Genomic DNA, 18,929 nt, shown 5'->3' on the forward strand with positions numbered 1-18,929 from the left:
CTTGACTCACGTTCAGAGTTCTCTTCATCATAGTTGAGTCTTCAAAACTCTAAATCTATCTAACTATATCTAAATTCTCAATGTTTGTCTGTCATGTTACTTCAATCGCAGTCTCCCGCAGCCTCTCTTCGTCTCCCGCCGCCTGTCTTCGTATATCTTCGTCTCTCTCCATTTCCCGCCGTCTCTCTTCGGTTCCCGCCGTCCCCCTTCGTCTCATTTCGTATCACTCCGTTTACCTGATTACCTCACCCCCTCCCTGGTAAATACATCCTGTTGAGCAGAATCTACAGTTTCCAGTATTTTCCGTTTCGTAAAATGATAAAATACAGCGAAGATATTAAAATGTGTGCTTCCATTATTCATACTTCGGAAATATATCTGTATTAACTTTATATCATCGTATGTCTGTGTTTATTGGGTATTTTTGCATGAAACAAAGACTGGCATATAGTTTCAAGCCAGTACTTTCGACAGAAATACACATATACATCCTGTTGAGCAGGATCTACAGTTTCCAGTATTTTCCATTTCGTAAAATGATAAAATACGGCGAAGATATTCAAAAAAGAAGAAAATAAAACAACATAGATTAGCTCCATGGCATAATGCCGAAACCCGCAAAATAAAGCAAAAGTCTAGACAACTTGAAAGGATATGGCGTTCCACTAAACTTGAAGAATCTCGTTTAATTTGGCATATTACTCTCAATGAATATAAGAAAGCACTGCGTAAAGCGAGAGCAGCCTACTACTCTTCATTAATAGATGAGAATAAGAATAATGCAAGATTTCTTTTCAGCACTGTAGCCAGGCTGACAGAGAGCCACAGCTCGATTGAGCCTTCTATTCCCTTAGCACTCAGTAGTAATGATTTTATGTGCTTTTTTAACGATAAAATTGTTACTCTTAGAAACAAAATTAATGACCTCTTGCCTTCGACCAGTATAGTGTTATCAACAGCTCCCGGAATCGTAAGTTCTAATATTACACTAGATAGTAAACTAGAATGCTTTTCAGCCATTAACCTTGAACAATTACATTCAATGATTCTCTCTTCTAAACCATCAACGTGCATGTTAGACCCAATCCCAACTAAGCTGTTGAAGGAAGTTTTTCCATTAATTAGCACTTCTTTATTAAATATTATGAATATGTCTTTATTATCAGGCTATGTTCCACAATCATTCAAAGTAGCAGTGATAAAACCGCTTCTTAAAAAGCACAACCTCGATCCAGAGGTTTTAGCCAACTATAGACCTATTTCTAATCTTCCGTTCCTCTCAAAAATTCTTGAGAAAGCGGTCGCAAAACAGTTGTGTGATTACTTAAAAAACAATGATTTATTTGAAGATTTTCAGTCTGGCTTTAGAACACATCATAGCACAGAGACAGCTCTGGTTAAAGTCACAAATGATATTCTAATAGCCTCAGACAAGGGACTTGTCTCTATTCTTGTTTTGCTCGATCTTAGTGCTGCATTTGATACTATCGACCATGATATCCTATTGCAAAGACTAGAGCACTTAGTTGGCATACAGGGAACTGCTTTAGGCTGGTTTAGGTCCTATCTATCTGAACGCTCTCAGTTTGTACGTGTTAACGATGAATCTTCCACGCAAACCAAAGTTAGCCATGGAGTGCCACAGGGCTCAGTGCTCGGACCTATTTTGTTCACATTATATATGCTTCCGTTAGGCAATATTATAAGGAATCATTCTGTAAACTTTCATTGTTATGCGGATGATACTCAACTATATTTATCAATCAAGCCTGATGAAATTAATCATCTAAATAAAATTCAAGACTGCCTTAAGGACTTAAAAACGTGGATGACCTTAAACTTTTTGATGTTAAACACGACCAAAACTGAAGTTATTGTACTTGGCCCGAAGAATCTACGAAACAAATTATCTAAAGACATACTAACTATGGATGGCATTAATTTGGCCTCCAGTGAGACTGTAAGGAATCTTGGTGTTATATTTGATCAGGATTTATCCTTTAACGCCCACATAAAATCAATTTCAAGGACCGCCTACTTCCATCTACGTAACATTGCAAAAATCAGGCATATCTTGCCTCAAAACGATGCAGAGAAACTAGTCCATGCATTTGTTACTTCTAGGCTGGATTATTGTAACTCTTTATTATCAGGGAGTACCAAGAAGTCAATCAAGTCACTTCAGCTGATTCAAAATGCTGCGGCTCGTGTACTAACCAGAGTTAGGAAAAGGGACCACATTACTCCTGTTCTGGCTGCCTTACACTGGCTCCCTATAGAACACAGGATAGAATTTAAAATTCTTCTTCTCGCCTACAAAGCCCTTAATGGGCAGGCGCCATCTTACCTTAAAGAACTCATTATACCCTACTGTCCTACTAGGGCATTGCGTTCCAAGAATGCAGGGTTGTTGGTTGTTCCTAGAATCTTTAAAAGTACAATGGGAGCCAGAGCCTTTTCTTATCAAGCTCCACATTTGTGGAATCAGCTTCCAGTTTGTGTTCGGGCGGCAGACACCCTATCCGTTTTTAAGAGTGCGCTTAAGACCTTCCTTTTTGATAAAGCTTATAGTTAGGGCTGATTAGATTCAGCCCCTAGTTTTGCTGATATAGGCTTAGTTTGTCGGGGGACATCTTACTTCTTCCTTCTCTCTGTCTATACCCGTGTACACTCATGTTCCGATTAACCCAGCCTCCCCAAATGTCTTTCTTTTTGGTGTCTATATACGCTGGGATCCGGAGTCATGGATGATCCTGCGGTCCTGTGTCCTGGATCGCGAGCGCTGGATCTTGAGTCGTGGCTGTGGTCCTGGATCATAGGTCCTGGATGGATATCCTCGTGGATTCATCTTCCTATTTTACACACATGCATTTCCAAACATTTGGACTACCTATGTTGCAAATGTATTATCTTTTCAATTTACACACGGCATCTATTGCACGTCTGTCCGTCCTGGGAGAGGGATCCCTCCTCTGTTGCTCTCCCTGAGGTTTCTCCCATTTTTCCCTTTAAACTGGGTTTTCTTTGGAAGTTTTTCCTTGTACGATGTGAGGGTCTAAGGACAGAGGGTGTCGTATTGTCATACTGATATTCTGTACACACTGTGAAGACCACTGAGACAAATGTATCATTTGTGATATTGGGCTATATAAATAAACATTGATTGATTGATTGAAATATGTGCTTCCATTATTCATACTTCTGAAATATATCTGTATTAACTTTATATCATCGTATGTCCGTGTTTATTGGGTCTTTTTGCATGAAACAAAGACTGGCATATAGTTTCAAGCCAGTACTTTCGACAGAAATACACATATACATCCTGTTGAGCAGGATCTACAGTTTCCAGTATTTTCCGTTTCGTAAAATGATCAAATACGGCAAAGATATTCAAATATGTGCTTCCATATTTCATACCTTTGAAATGTATTAACTTTATATCATCGTATCTCCGTGTTTACTGGGTCTTTTTGCATGAAACAAAGACTGGGATATAGTTTCAAGCCAGTACTTTACACACGGCAATGTTGTCCGGACTGTTGTTTTTATGCGACACCGGCTTGAACAGGTCATGTGATCTGATCACGCCGGCGTGACGGTCGACTCCAAAGGGTTAATATTAAATACATATAAGTATTTTTACAACTTGTATTTAGAAATACTCTGTTGTAATTATTGATGCATACATGTGTTCATCCATTCAATGTGGCATCTGCTATAATGGGGTTAATGTATGATATTACTTAATAATACAATACATTATAATATATGATAATTACATTTTAGTTTTATTCATTTCTTATTTCATAGTTTCTCATTATTATTATTATTATTTTTTATCGCTCATCTTATTTTTGATTTTATTAATCTGTGTGAATCTGTGCTGTCCTGTTTTTCACTCTCACCCTGTTGCTGTTTGAACTACTGAATTTCCCCACGGGATTAATAAAGGTCCATCTTATCTTATCTTAATGTATAAGTTGATTTACTTCAATCTACTGTACAATATTACAGGAAATATACTGCATAAAGCAAACTATATACTTTATTTGATCTAAAATATTGATGTTTCTACAACACCCATTGTGTATTTTGTGAATGAAGCGCCATCTCATGGTTAAATCCTGTAATTGAACAAATGGGGAAATTGGGCAACGCCCTCTAGCAATTTGGCAACACCCCCAGCCACTGGCATCCGCTGGGCTTTTGACTGGGACACACCCATTTGAGTCTGATCTGGAGTGCTACATCTGTACCAGCATTTCCCCCGCGGTCGACCGGTCGACCGGGGGGACGTACTGGGCACCTCTGCCTTACACAAACAAATTCTGAAATATCAGCACAGCATCGTATCCAAAATATCACAAAAAAGTAATCATAGTATGAAAAACTGCGTTGTGTAGTAAATATCAAAAGTATAGTGTATCAAAAATGTATGCAACAAATGCATAGTTTGTGAAAGGATGTCATATGATGAGTCCGTAGGTCCTCATGTTAAACCTAAGGATTTCCCGACTTTCACTATATAGTAGCCAACACATAGTATGTCACAAATATGACAAATTGTGATAATGTTGTATGTCAGTTTTTTAAGTATAGTATAGTATAGTCTTTTAAAAAGAAATGTAACACAAGTCATTTTGTTGAAATGACATTTAAACAATATTTCATGTGAAGAACAGGCATATTGTTGTTGTTGAAAATAAATAAATATACGAACATATTAAAACATAATTGTTGTGTTGAAGAACTGCATGAACCTGCTTTTTATTGACATGAATGTAATCAATTAAATCCACACAAACATTATATATATAAAAAAGCAAACACAGTGATGATATTTTTTTAAATGTCTTTATTTAAGCTAAATTCATCCAGAAAACTCAAGCAGAAACTAAGACGTCCACCTGAGCTCCGGGTCTCTATGGGGTCATAGCTGCTGTTGTATCCGAGGGAAGGCGCCTCCTGTCCGGGCTGACCGACCATCAGTCACCAGCCGCTCACTTCCTGCGGCGGGAGGCAGCTCCCTTTTTGCTGCTGCAAAGCGCAAAGAGCAGAAACAGAGTCAGATGTGTGCAGTGATCCTCTTATGGTGGGTGTAATTATAGATGGATACCCATTTCATAACATAGCAAAGGGTGGGATACAAACAAACTACTGGAACAATTTCTTGAAGCTACATTGCCCCCTGGTGTTTAAACAAGCTAGTTACAACAATATACCTAAACAGTTGTTAACTATGTTATCAAAAATGAAATCTGAAGTCAAACCAATCATAAAAGTTAGCCAAATGTTGTATTAGGTTGTGGAGTCTAACTAAATAGAAGTATTGGAAATGGTGGAAAGGTGGATCAGGCTCTCCTCTCCTCTTTCTCTGCTTCGATCTCTCAGGCAAAAAGCACTTTCTTTCAAGATAAGATCCAATCTTCCTATTCCAATCCCAAAAAAATATTTTCCATCTTCTCCTCCCTCCTGGACCCCACCCAAAGTCCCTTCCCCCTCCTCCCTTCTGTCAAGCGACTTTGTTAACCACTTTGAAAAAAAGGTTGATGATATTCGCTCTTCTTTTTCTGACTCACCTCTACACACCGCTGGGTCACCAGACCCTCCTTTCACCCACACACTGACCTCCTTTCCCCCTCTCTCTCCAAGTGAGGTTCTTACCCTCATTACCTCTGCCCGCTCTACCACCTGTCCTCTGGACCCTATCCCTTCAAACCTCCTTCAGACTATCGCTCCTGATATTCTACCGTTTCTCACCCATTTCATCAACACTTCTCTAACTTCTGGTCACTTTCCAAACAGTCTCGAGGAGGCAAGAGTAAACCCTCTCCTAAAGAAACCCACTCTCAACCCGTCAGATGTTATAAACAACAGGCCTGTCTCTCTCCTCCCGTTCCTGTCTAAAACCCTTGAACGCGCTGTCTTTAGACAACTCCTGCTATCTCCATCAGAACAACCTTCTGAATCCGAACCAGTCTGGTTTCAAGGCAGGTCACTCCACAGAAACTGCCCTCCTTGCTGTCACTGAGGAACTGCACACTGGTAAAGCAGCCTCCCTCTCCTCTGTCATCATCCTTTTGGACCTGTCTGCTGCATTCGACACGGTGAATCATCAGATTCTCCTTCGCACTCTCCAAGAACTTGGAGTTTCAGGCTCTGCACTTTCCCTCCTCACCTCATACCTCAAAGACCGCACCTAAAGGGTTACTTGGAGAGGGTCCGAGTCCGACCCTTGTCAATTAACTACAGGGGTCCCTCAGGGCTCTGTTCTTGGTCCCCTCCTCTTCTCCTTGTACACAAACTCGCTCGGATCAGTCATTAGCCCGCATAGTTTTTCATAACACTGCTACGCTGACGACACCCAATTAATTCTGTCCTTTCCCCGCTCAGAGACCAAGGTCGTCGCACGCATCTCTGCTTGTCTAGCTGACATCTCTCAGTGGATGTCTGATCATCACCTCAAGCTCAACCTTGACAAGACCGAACTGCTTTTCCTTCCGGGAAAAGATTGTCTCACTCTTGACCTAACAATCAACATTGGCACCTCTGTTGTTTCCCCGACTCAGACTGCAAGGAATCTGGGTGTGACCCTAGATAACAACCTGTCCTTCACTGCAAACATCGCTGCTACAACCCGCTGCTGCAGATACACGCTTTACAACATCAGGAGGATGCGTCCCCAGCTGACCCAGAAAGCGACGCAGGTTCTGGTCCAGGCTCTCGTCATCTCACGCCTAGACTACTGCAACTCCCTCCTCGCTGGTCTACCTGCATGTGCCATCCGACCTCTGCAGCTCATCCAGAATGCAGCTGCTCGCCTGGTCTTCAACCTTCCTAAATTCTCCCACACCACGCCGCTCCTCCGCTCCCTTCACTGGCTTCCGATAACTGCTAGAATCCACTTCAAGACAATGGTACTTGCGTACCATGCTGCGAATGGATCTGGCCCTTCCTACATCCAGGACATGGTTAAACCGTACACCCCAGCACGTGCACTCCGCTCTGCATCAACCAAACGGCTCGCTGCACCATCGCTGCGAAGGGGACCCAAGTTCCCATCAGCAAAAACACGTGGGTTTGCTATCCTGGCTCCAAAATGGTGGAATGAGCCGATAGCTTACACACCTTCCGGCGCAGACTGAAACCTCATCTCTTTCGACTCCACTTCGAGCGATAGAACTATTAACAAAGCACTTATATACTAATAAAGGGCTGGCTTATCGAAAGCCAGTTGAGTAGCACTTGAAATGTTTTTGCTCTATGAAGCCTGATGTACTTATATGATTCTGTTTTCTTCAAGTTTGTATTTTGTTGGTCGAACGCACTTATTGTAAGTCGCTTTGGATAAAAGCGTCAGCTAAATGCAATGTAATGTAATGTAATATTGTACTTAAGTAACGTTTTGAGACTTAAAGTAACCAATTGACCATTGGCAATATTCAAATGCACTTGACAGGACAGAAATCTCTATCTTTAAGAAATACTATCAGTCTGTGTTGAACTGTGTGCAGAGTTCATTTGATTGTCTGAGGGCCTTACTGTTTCTGCAGCTCATCAATGCGGTTCCTGAGAGAGATCACCTGGAAGACAAACAGTGGTTTTTAAAGCAGAAATATCAAGGAAATGACTTTCACACCTCGAGAACTTTGATATTATCTGTTTTGAGCTGCAACAAGCAGCTTTTTCCACATTAAATGACCACCAATTGAACACAGTCCACAGTTTTTAAGTGAATCCTGTTTACCTAAAAATAAGTATAGGGAGAGAAGTTTGGTCCGATTTTTGAAGATTGACTAGTTTTTAACTATTCATGGTATCATTGTTCAAATGACCCAAAATAATTATGTGTTAAACCTCAATTACTGTTGAAAGCCCTTTTCATACAAACATAAATACTGACTTCATCATAACAAATGTCAACCAAAGCAATGGAGGAAAAACAAAGAGAGGATTCTGACCTATCAACATGTATCAGTGAGCGTGACAACACCCTTTTTATTTATTTAAGAAGTGCTGAAGTCTTGCTTATGTTTTTAGTAACCAAAACTAAATTCAACTTATGTATCTAGAAATCTGAAAAAGGTATTTACTTCTTCGACAGATACAGTATGCTCCATGAAATCAATGTAAACGTTTTCAATTGTAGTCTTTGATGTGTGAACAAACTAATACACCATTTGCTCACTGACCTCATATCTCTGTCTCTTGAGCCTCTCACAGTGGTCGTATTTAATGGTCTCCAGGTCGTGCAGCCACTCCCACAGCTCCTTCGCCTTATCCCTGACAAACACAAATCAAAAGTTCAATAAACAAAGTTTAACAGCAGCTGGAAGTGATATGTTGCCTCATGCAAGTGAATCTGGGGTGATCTTAAATATGACTTTTCTATTTTCTGATTCTGTTGTTGTTTTGCACAGATAAAACATTATTATCTTAAAGGGATTACACTAAAAAGTCCAAAGTCTGTTTGCGATGCATAATACCTTGAAACCATTATTATCTAATCAGCAAACAGTAATTAGTACCAAGGCTTAAGTAATACTTAATCATATGACTCTATTCTCTCTCAAACCTCAGTCGCTTTGGATAAAAGCGTCAGCTAAATGAAATGTAATAATGTAATAATAATTAGTTTTCTCTTTCTTTAATATAATACACTGTATTTTTCTACAATGTAGAATGTATTTTTTTTTAAGTCTTCAAGGTGTGTATATTTGTATTAATGGATTTAGTTCTAGAGATTTAACAAACATATTGATGGGACATTCTGATTAATTAAAGCCTATATTTGATTACAGTTTGGCACCATTAAAGGGAAAGTTCAACCCAAAATCAGAAATAGAGATTTATGCAGATTGATGCTTCTGACTAATAGACATGAACAGCGCGTAGCTTTTTGTGTACAAAGAGGGGTGTATTGTTTATTGGTTGACACTAACTGAAGATACATTTGCAGCAACTAACCAAATCACTTTTTCTTTCAGGAATGTGAAGGTTTTGTGTTGTTAAGATTTAATTGAAACATTTGAATGATGATTGTGCATCAGTGATCAATGGTGTCACTGCTGTATTATTTAGACTGTGACTGTGTGTTACCCCAGATCTGCATCGCTGAAATCATCATCAACTTCAAGAGGTTTGCATCTCTCTGCCATGATCTTTTTCTTCTTTTCTCTTTCAGTCTGCTTCTTGCCTCTCTTCCCTTCAATCTAAAACAAACAATAACCAACATTTTGTATGACTTTAAAGCAACAGTTTCAAAATAAAACAAAACACAAATAAAGGAATACAAAATGACCTTCTGCAGGTGGCTGCTGTAGCCTGATCCCATGCTGCTCAGCACGTTCTTCTTCTTGGCGTCCTCCTCCATCTTCCTGTGGACGTCTGCCTCCTCCCTTTTCTGACGCTCAGCCTTTAAGATTAAGTGTAAAATATGACAGTTAGACAGCTTGACAAATGGAAGGAAAACCACTTAGTTATGAACTGGTTTTAATCTTTCTAGATGCCCCAATCAGTTTAAAAGTAACTTAACAGTGCCTGAACATCTTGTTTTTTGCTGGCCTCCAGTCATTCAACACATCACTTGGTTGCAGTGATGAAGAAATGTATTCGGTACACTCTGACATAACTGCTAGTTGTGACGTATAGGCAAAAATATAGATCGGTCAAAAGCTCGTACTGTAAATAACAAATGATGGGAACTTGTGAAGGTGAATCTATTTGAACAGATTAGAAGAATTAAGAGGTCAGGAACACGTACCTCTCGCCTGGCCTGCCTCTCTTTATCCTTCTCAGAACGAATCCTCTGCTGCTCAGCTCGCTCTGCGCGACGCTTCTCCTGAAAACGCAAATTAAAACGCAATACTGCAAAGCTGTGCAATAATTGAGCCAAAGTTGTAGTAGTCTGGTTTATTTCTACATATCTGCAGTGATCCTTATGAATCATACTGAAAGCAGGCCTACAGTATGAATAGAAATTCTGCTGCAGGTTATCTATTGCATGTGAAATGCATGGTTTTTTTTCAGGTAAAATCTCACAATTCTGTCTTTGAGTCCCAGGAGCTCCTCCTCCTCCTTCTTCCTGGACTCAAAGTGAGCATCGATCAGCGACTGCAGCTCATACAGGTCCTTGTTTTGGCGTTTCTTCTGGATGTCCTGTACGAGGCAAACAGGAAATGGCAGTTATTAACGGACAGGACAGAGGTTGTTGGCTCCAAACCCACAAATGTGTACCCAGCCTTTGAAAGTCTAATTAAATACAAACAAAAACACCAGTAAGAAAAGCATATACAGTAACTTGCTGTTGCTGCCCTAATGCCACTTGTAAAATATTGTTTTACTGAAAAATATTTGGTAACTGTTCACATTTCTATAGCAGCTTTAATCTAAATTGTAGTTTTTAAGTCTTTGTTTTTTAAGTCTCGAATTACTGTTTGACCTTCTTTGTTGTTGCTTGTTTTTAATTACGCTCTGTAAGGTGTCCTTGAGAGCTTTGAAAGGCGCCCATAAATAAAATGCATTATTATTATTATTATTAAATGGCTTCACACAACACTACTGTATAACATGCTAGTAGGAGATTATTGGTTTAAATTACTTACATCAAAGTCCACTTTCTCGCCATCTGGGATCTTGGGAGCAGCGGGTCTGTTGAAGGGAAATAAGAACAAGAAGAAGTAACTTCAATCTGCCAGCAATGTAACACATAATGGATTTCATGAAGGGAAATACATGGACTTACTTGAACTTTGGCTTCTCCTCTGTTTTGTTTTTTTCAGGAACAGTGAGAAAAGACAGATATCACACTGTTAGAAATATAATTTTGGTGAGAGATTAATATTCTGCTGGTTAATCAGGGGGAGATCCATGTGAACAAGCTGAGTTACATCTGTTTCACATCTCCAGTCGTTTGAGTGGTCAGTGGTCCAATTCCTGTGTGTTAGCCTCTGTTGTAAGTAATGTCAGTCCACAGATTGTTCCTTTATTTTGAATTAATATATTGTGCATTAGTGTGTCAATCAAACCAATAGAATCAGAGACATTTGAGGTGCTAATCAGGATCAGTACGGCGTGTGTCATACATCACCACATGAACTATTTAAGGGTTTATTTTCTGAACATCATCGCACACCTTTCACAACAGGGAGTTTGACAGTGTAATTACTGTTAATTGATGTGCAAAGAAAACACAGATGGGATTGTAACAGAAACAAATAACTACGTTTGTGATTAGCTTTTTCTATGGGACCCTCACACTGTAAAAAGACAACAGACAACACAGGAGGAAAAACGCAAGCAAACAACAGCGACTCAGCAGGAAATACAAACTACCATCTTGATCGCCCTCGTCATCTGGCAGAAAAAATTCATGCAAAAAAGAGAAGAAGCAGACATGAGCAGTGGGGCCCGTAACCATGACTCAACATTTCTGAATCCTCTACCCTGATCCCCCACGCCGCTAAAACAAACAGATACTTTCTGGCTTCGGCTAAAGGAAGATCAGTGAAACAATCTTTATATGTTCATGTGCGGAAGGTGAGAAAGGACAGAAGAACGTTAGGGCCAGGCATAGAGGAAAAAGACAAGTTGGACCTTTAGTTTGCATTATGAGAATGAAGTCGAAAAGAAAATGATATGAAATTGAAATGAAATGTTGAGAATAAAAAAATCAGAATATTAAAGTTAGAAGGTTGAGGGAAAGAATAACATAAACATGTATAGAATAAAGTAAATATTTAAATAATAAGGTAGAAATTCAAAGAATAAATTAAAAATGTAAAGAATAAATTAAAAATGTAAAGAATAAAGTAGACATTTAAAGGTGGGGTAGGTAAGTTTCAGAAACCGGCTCGAGATACACTTTTTGTTATATTCCATGGAATGCTCTTAACATCCCGATAGCAATGAATATCTTAAGTGCTTTGACAAAAAATTCATAAAAAAATGTCATCTGTAGAAGCCGTAATACTGTAAAAGGTACAACCAATTGGTACAACCAATTGGTTGGCCTACCTGCCTGTCAGCCTTCCATCGGGGCACAAACTTATATCGTGCCCTCATTGGTCATGTGCGCGTTCGTGTGTGTTGGAGGAGGGGCTTTATAAGGAAGTGGCAGATGTTGTGTATTTTCAAATTCTAGCGATCTCGAGACGGTTTCTCAAACTTACCTACCCCACCTTTAAAGAATACATTAGAAATGTAAAGAATAAAGTAGAAATCTCTGCTCCAATGAAGAGAACAAAGCCATCAAGAATGACTAATTTTGGGAAAGAAGTTGAAATGTCTAGAATATAACAAACCAAGAGAGCGTTACAGAAAGTTTGACTTTTGAAGCATTTCCATGATATTCTCTTTGTTTCAACTTTGTTCCTTTTATTTCATCTTCATTCTCAACGTTTCAACTTTCTTAGACTACAATCTTCTTGTTCCCATTTGTTCCCCCTCATGCTTGGCCCTAATAGTCTTCTGTGGTGAAAGAGTCCTCTGCAGACAGGGAAACAGAAACAGGTCTAATCGACGAACAGAGAAGAATACAAATCCACATACCTTCCTCTTCATAGGCGTCTGCATGCAGCAAGCGTCCAAAGCAAGAGCAAAAACAAAAGAATCATTAGTGGTCGGACTGGTCAAGCCTGCTCCTGTCCGCTCTACATTGCAGAGCTTATGCAGCACCTTTAACCTGGCAGCCACTGCAGGAGTACCATGACAGTGGGTTTTGAAACAGGGATCTCCAGAGCAGCGAAGTCTGGGCATTATATCAGCCAGCGTACAGTGAGGCCTGGGACTTCTGCAATTGCTCCATTTGTTTGAAGGTGTCTTCACAGATCATAAAAGCATTTCAACAAACAAAACAACATTTCCATGTAAGAATTGAATAGTGATGACAAATGCTTTTCATTGCAACACCCCAATGCTTTAGAGCAGTTTGCCAGACTCACTCTTCATCATGGAAATAAATATGCTAAACATGGACTGAACGGAGGCAAAGAAGAACAACTTTTACATGACTGAAATTACCCATCATGCTTCCTGTTACAGCCTTAAAGATGAGCTTTTCCAAAATGTAAATATTGGCAAAAGAACAAAACAAGACAGGGCAGTTCATTCATGTAAAAGCAGCTGATTGTTTTCTTCTCCCTCACAGCATTTATATGCACATATTCAAAGCACACATATGACACTGAGCGATAACATGTTTTGTTTGTTTGTGGTTTCGGCTAACACTGATGGGGATGTGATATGATAACTGTGGATATTATAAAGCAAAACCCAAATGTTTGCTGAAGTGCACTCTAAAACATGGCTTATTGGAGGAGCCCCAAGACAAAGGCACTTTAGGGTTCATCAATAAAACATGACTAGTGCAACACACACTGGCCTTGTCATGCCAAGCCGACCCGGAAGGCACATGTGATAAACCGCAGCTTTTTGATGCGAGATGACCCAATGTTGGACACTTACATGGCAAACCACGAACAAGTCAATTGATTTTTAATACTATTTGTTCTCATAAACTAATGTAAAATGTTTTTGACAGAAGAGTGTGATACAGCAGCATTGTAGAGTAATGTGTAGTGCTCGCTCCACCAACATTTCTACGGAAATTGACAAAATTGTTCGTTTGGATTTTAAAGAAATGTTTTAGTTAGCTAAACTTACCAATTACATTCTAATTAGGCCTAACTTAGGGGGAAACATGTTTGCACCGTCTCTAAAAGCAGAGTTTCGGCTTTGTGAAGATGTAAATATGAGCAAAAAAGCTCATCATAAATACATTCTACATTGATAAATTGCATTTGATTTGTTTTGCAGCAAGGTGATGCTGACATGTCTTTGATGCTACGGTGCAGAGTGCTGAGTGTCCTGCAGGAGAACGGTGAAGGGACTGCCCATGCCACGTACCTTCCTCCTCATGAACCTCCTCTGGCTCTGGCTCTGGTTCTGGTTCAGGCTCTACCTCTGGCTCTGCTTCTACCTGGGCCTCCGCCTCAGGGGCTACTTCTACTTCTACTACCTCCTCCTGGGCTACGGGTACGCAGCATGCACCAAACCGTCGGGCAGAGGGAGGGTGTCGCAGAAGGACGTTAATGAAGACCACAGACATAACAAAAAGTGAGAGATTACTTTAGTTACAGAGAGGATGGATGGGTGAGTGATGGACAGAGCTGCTGGAGAGAGAGAAACACATGATAATGAGAAAAAGTCAGTTGACCTTTCACACAGAAGCAATATTGAACTGTTCCGGCAGAAAACTGTGTACATTGTGTTTATTTATCTTCTTGCAAGTTGTTTGCTTCCACAATATGGTAAGTATCATGGGTGCTAATGATCCCTTATTACTAAAGTTTACTTGCGACATCACTTACATTACATTCCACTGTATAGTTTTCTTTTAAGGAAAATATTTGAGGTGATGTAGTTTTTCTATAGAGATTTCATACCGTGTAGGTTTTTACCAAGTTTCAACATCTACTGCTGAAAAATGAAGTAAATGCCTCCTCTTTCCATTTTTGATTAGCCGGCAGTCAGTGTACTCATCTGTTTAGGTATTGTGGTTGGGTTAGGTTTGTAACAAGAGTCTCATCCTTTTTCTGAAAATATGCTACAACTAATTGGTAATTGTGCTACTAATGATTCACAGTGATGAACACTGTTTTCGGACTATTTAAAAAATGTTTAAATGTCTTTTGCATGTTTCCTCTATATTCTACAGCCGTTGTTAAAACATTTAAATACAGGCTGTTATTTTCATGGGGTTAAATGTGCTTGCTTTCCACCCTCCTCACTATTTGTATATTAATCTTAAAACATTTTAACATTGATGGTGCGCTCCAGTTCTAGCAGAAAGACAGAATGTCAGACTTCCCAGTCGGAGATTTCAACTAGGACGGCCCCTGAAGTCGAATTTCTGACTGGCAAAGTCTGAGACGACCTCTCCAACTCAATGTTAGAATCCAAGATGGCTGTGCCGCACATGCACTAAGTGGAAGCTGCAGTTATATACTGTTTATAAGACACATCACAGTGCTTTCACTTGTGTGTACAGGTCAATATTATGTTGGTATGCAAAACCAATGCTAAGTGCATTGTTATCATTGTTTACTTACTATGGCTAACAATGGCTCCGAGGTAAATCAGATGCACCATTATTTATCCAGTTAGCATTTAGTTTTTTCCTGGTATGGTAGTAAACTGACTGCTAAATGTAAGTTGTTGCAGTAGCTTCTGCCAGCATGACCTATGTGAAGTTTTATGAGAATCATCCAGGTAGTTTTCCACCTTTACTGTTGAAATATGGCCGTTGTGTGAATGAGGTCAATGACAGTTGTATTGATGTGACATCAACATATGACAATGTAGACATGTCACATACCAAGAAATAAAATGTAGAATGAATAGAATCTCACTCACATTTATTTCTCAACCATGTGATTCAAAACATCACTCTGAAATAGTCACCCTTAACTTGGACATGTTTGACTTACAGCTATAAAGAAGAAACATCTACTCTTCCTTTTTGTTTGGACAATTAAATATTTTATAAGATTTTTTTTTGGTAGAGGTTAAAGGTAGAAACGATGCAGTGAAAATATGTTTTCATAGTTGTACTTGGCATTCTGGACAGCTGCACATCCTGTATGAAGCTGGTGCAGCATCAAACACTTCAAATTAAGGGTGAAATCAGGCAGCTATCAAATAAGTGCAATAGAGAAAAGTTCTGAAATATGGAATCAATTCAGTCATCTTTACCTTCCTCGTCTTCAGATGGGGAAAAAGAAGTTTGGAAAAACGGAGAGAAATACAACCTTTTGTCACAAATACATACAAAATATTCTCCAAGCTGACCATGATATAAATAACACGTTTTTTAAAAGACCAATTAAGTTTGTACGTAAACATTTACAGTATATGAGGCACATTTTATAGTAAGTATTTTCATTACATTCAAAATATAAGGTCAATAAATTAATTATATACTGTATATAAATGTCACATCCAAACAAAGCCATTCAAAAGTGTATTTTGTTTTTCTATGTAGTCAAACAATCTGAGTAGGCTAGTTGCTACTTACCCTCAACATGATCCCTGAAATATAAAAGATAAGACATTCAGAATGAAACAGGAAATGCACGACTTTATTTGTTATTGAATGGACATTAAACAGCAATGTGTATTATAATTGACACTTACAAATCCTCTGTGTCGGACATGGTGACAGCAGATTACTTCACACCTGAGGAAAGACAAAGAGCTGGGTGAGCTGACACGGTTGAAGTAGAACAGGGAGATCATGTTGATATAAAAATGTTAAAAGTTTGATCGCAAGCTAAATCTGTTCTTCTTCTCAAATTATCAAACTTCTCAAGTTTTTTTTATTAAACCCAAAAAGTGTTAGGCCTACTTTAATAATAAGCAAAAAGCATCAGCCTGCGTACTAAACGCAAAAGGAAATATGTTTCTGCTATTTGCTTACTTGCAAAGAGTTATATGAAAGGATCAATAGCTCTGTCTGTACAACACACTCTCACTCCCTAAGCGTCCAATAGCGACGTTTGGTCAGTGTCCGTGGCGTCCAATTGTGACGATCCTAGGCTCCTTCAGCGTCATAAAGGGACGCAAATAGCTTTCAACTGATTGCAATGTATTCCCATCTGCGTCGGGATTTGACGCTCATGGAAGCACGGCATTCGTTTATGTCGGCTGCCCTTAAAGGTAATGTGAGCGTCCATTCCCAGGAGTAAAGGATGGCAGAAGACACTACACTACCCAGAATCCCCAGCTATCGTTTGGACTACACCATGTGCTCTTGACAAACCCCGTGATAGTCCTCAAGCTCTGTGATTGGAGAGTGTGCTCCGAGGGTTAAGCCGATTCTCGAACAGCACTTGAAATGGGATGGAACCACGGCAGACTGTCCAAAACTGGATTTGAACGGGTCCACCGCGTCCCCCCTCCCCCACCCCGTCCCCAGAACTACACATGCTGGCTATTCTGTTTCGCAACATGTTCTCTCTGGCACGTCTCTACTGGGAGTTGTAGTTTTAAAAGACGTTTTCGTATTTCCCATAATAAGAAGTTGCCAGTATTAAACTGTGTACATCCCTGGAGGTTTAGGGGACAGGAAACACTCACATTTAAAACATATAATTAATAAATGGGTGAAAATTGCTTGTGCCCAATATGGGCAGTATTAATATACCCACATGTCAGCTAAGGTCAGAAGAGCTTTATTTAACAGCTGGTCTTATGTGTGTGACCCCTGTGATAACATTACATTACATTAATTGATAAGCCTGAAACATGCACTTGTCAAGGTTCAGAGGCACATTTTGCAAATATGGCAGTAGCCATCGATCAGCTTAAGATAAGATATACTTTATTGATCCCAAGTTGGAACATTTGCGTTACATCAGCATGTGTAACAGTTAAATATGCAGTTGTGTTTATTTGAAAATCATTTAGTATAATCACATAAATTCTGTGTTTTATATTCAACAATTCTGTGTTCTTTATTTATTGATTGTTCAATACCTGACAAGGCCGGAGATGAAATATCTACATACATCTTATAAGAGTAATACATTATGTATAATATCAGTTAAAATAAGTGCTTCAACATAGTTAACATTGCTGGAGGTATGCACACATATTGATAGATGTCTTGTAATGCACTATTGAGGAACCTGCAACCCAAGTTTTTCATTCAGTGCAGAACTACACCACAGTTGTGTTGGCCTATATGATGTCAATAAACCTTAGAAAATCATGAAATCTTGAACGGGATGTGCAAACTAGTCATTACATACAGTCTTTAATTAACAATTAGTAGAGAATAACGAGTAATGAATATACTTTATAGGGATCGTATTAATATCTAATAATAAAAATATTGAAATTCAATAACATGCTTTAACCACCAGGTGTCCCTTGATATCAGCTGTGCACCTTTATGGTGTAAATACAGCCTATCTACCAATTGGATCAAATATAAAAGTGAGCCGAATTAGTGTTGAGACTGCAAGGAGACGTATTGTGTGAAAAGAAATGTAAGATGTTGTTTAATGGCTGATATATTTATGATCCACGTCACGTTTTCAGTTCCTCATGTTTGTCTTCTCATCAGGGCTCTATAAATACAGAACTACGGCAGATATGTAATATGTAATGCAGCCGAACCGTGTATTACAATGCCGTTATGTGATGACTTTCAAAGAGAAAAGCAAGCACACTCGGAATAAGGTATTATTATTATTTTGGTCTGTTTCCGGTATTTGTTAATGACGATGTGCTCTGAGATGTGAGACTGGAATTGCACAGGGGGGAAATAACGTAGGCTATCTTTAGATGCGGATTTTGTTAAACTAATATGTTTAGGCTGTGGACCAACACTATACATTGACGGGGAAGGGGGTAGCAATAAAGATAACACCATTAAACAGTTACACAACATAACAGAAATAATATCGATAGCAGCGTCCCTAGCAACCACCTTGGTAACAATGAAAACGTCGCGATTTCCTGAAGTAATCTTCGTAATAACTAGCAAACTAAAGATCATGTACATCCACTGCACACATAATCTGAAATAACAACTCATATTTCTCGCATCAAATGACATCAAAACGCATTTTAATGGCCAAACTAATTTTAAACTAGGCATTTTCCACGAGAATAAAACGAATTTCGGCCATGTTTTCTTTTTCTGCAGGGAGAAATTTGAAGATCATGTGACATAGACGCCAGCCATCGGAATGAATGGTGAAAAAAACGGGGTTTGTCAAACAGAGCACATGGTGTAGGCCAAACGATAGCTGGGGATTCTGGGTAGTGTAGTGTCTTCTGCCATCCTTTACTCAGAAAACATATTTGTTTCTCCGAATCGAAGGGGAAAAATACAAAAGCATTGCACACAATTTAAACCA

At 39.2% G+C, this 18,929-nt stretch overlaps 1 protein-coding gene across 2 annotated transcripts; it reads right to left on the reverse strand.

Moving 5' to 3' along the window:
* Positions 1-4,838: 4,838 nt before the first annotated feature.
* On the reverse strand, positions 4,839-14,145 carry LOC117463353 (troponin T, fast skeletal muscle isoforms-like). 2 transcript variants are annotated; one of them, XM_034105551.2, is made up of 12 exons: positions 13,909-14,142; positions 12,553-12,570; positions 11,338-11,358; positions 10,748-10,766; positions 10,608-10,653; positions 10,045-10,161; positions 9,767-9,844; positions 9,305-9,418; positions 9,103-9,215; positions 8,196-8,286; positions 7,546-7,586; positions 4,839-5,040 (listed from the first exon to the last, which is right to left on the reverse strand). In XM_034105551.2, the coding sequence occupies exons 1-12, from the start codon at positions 14,108-14,110 to the stop codon at positions 5,004-5,006; spliced, it is 897 nt and encodes a 298-aa protein (XP_033961442.2). In that variant the 5' UTR covers positions 14,111-14,142; the 3' UTR covers positions 4,839-5,003. The 2 variants fall into 2 exon arrangements, with proteins under 2 accessions (XP_033961442.2, XP_033961451.2); XM_034105560.2 differs by lacking the exon at positions 11,338-11,358 and having other exon boundaries at positions 13,909-14,145.
* Positions 14,146-18,929: the final 4,784 nt, after the last annotated feature.

The sequence above is a fragment of the Pseudochaenichthys georgianus genome, chromosome 3, assembly GCF_902827115.2.
Source record: "Pseudochaenichthys georgianus chromosome 3, fPseGeo1.2, whole genome shotgun sequence".
Lineage (NCBI taxonomy): Eukaryota > Metazoa > Chordata > Actinopteri > Perciformes > Channichthyidae > Pseudochaenichthys > Pseudochaenichthys georgianus.

What these genes read in the sequence shown, in the direction of transcription:
- LOC117463353 (XM_034105551.2), bottom strand. Translation starts at nt 14,110, where the DNA reads ATGTCTGTGGTCTTCATTAACGTCCTTCTGCGACACCCTCCCTCTGCC. An exon ending in TGGGACTCAAAGACAGAATT is followed by an intron (nt 9,845 to 10,044) that starts GTGAGATTTTAC and finishes TTGCGTTTTCAG; the next exon opens with GAGAAGCGTCGCGCAGAGCG. An exon ending in TTCAGCGATGCAGATCTGGG is followed by an intron (nt 8,287 to 9,102) that starts GTAACACACAGT and finishes TGTGTTTGTCAG; the next exon opens with GGATAAGGCGAAGGAGCTGT.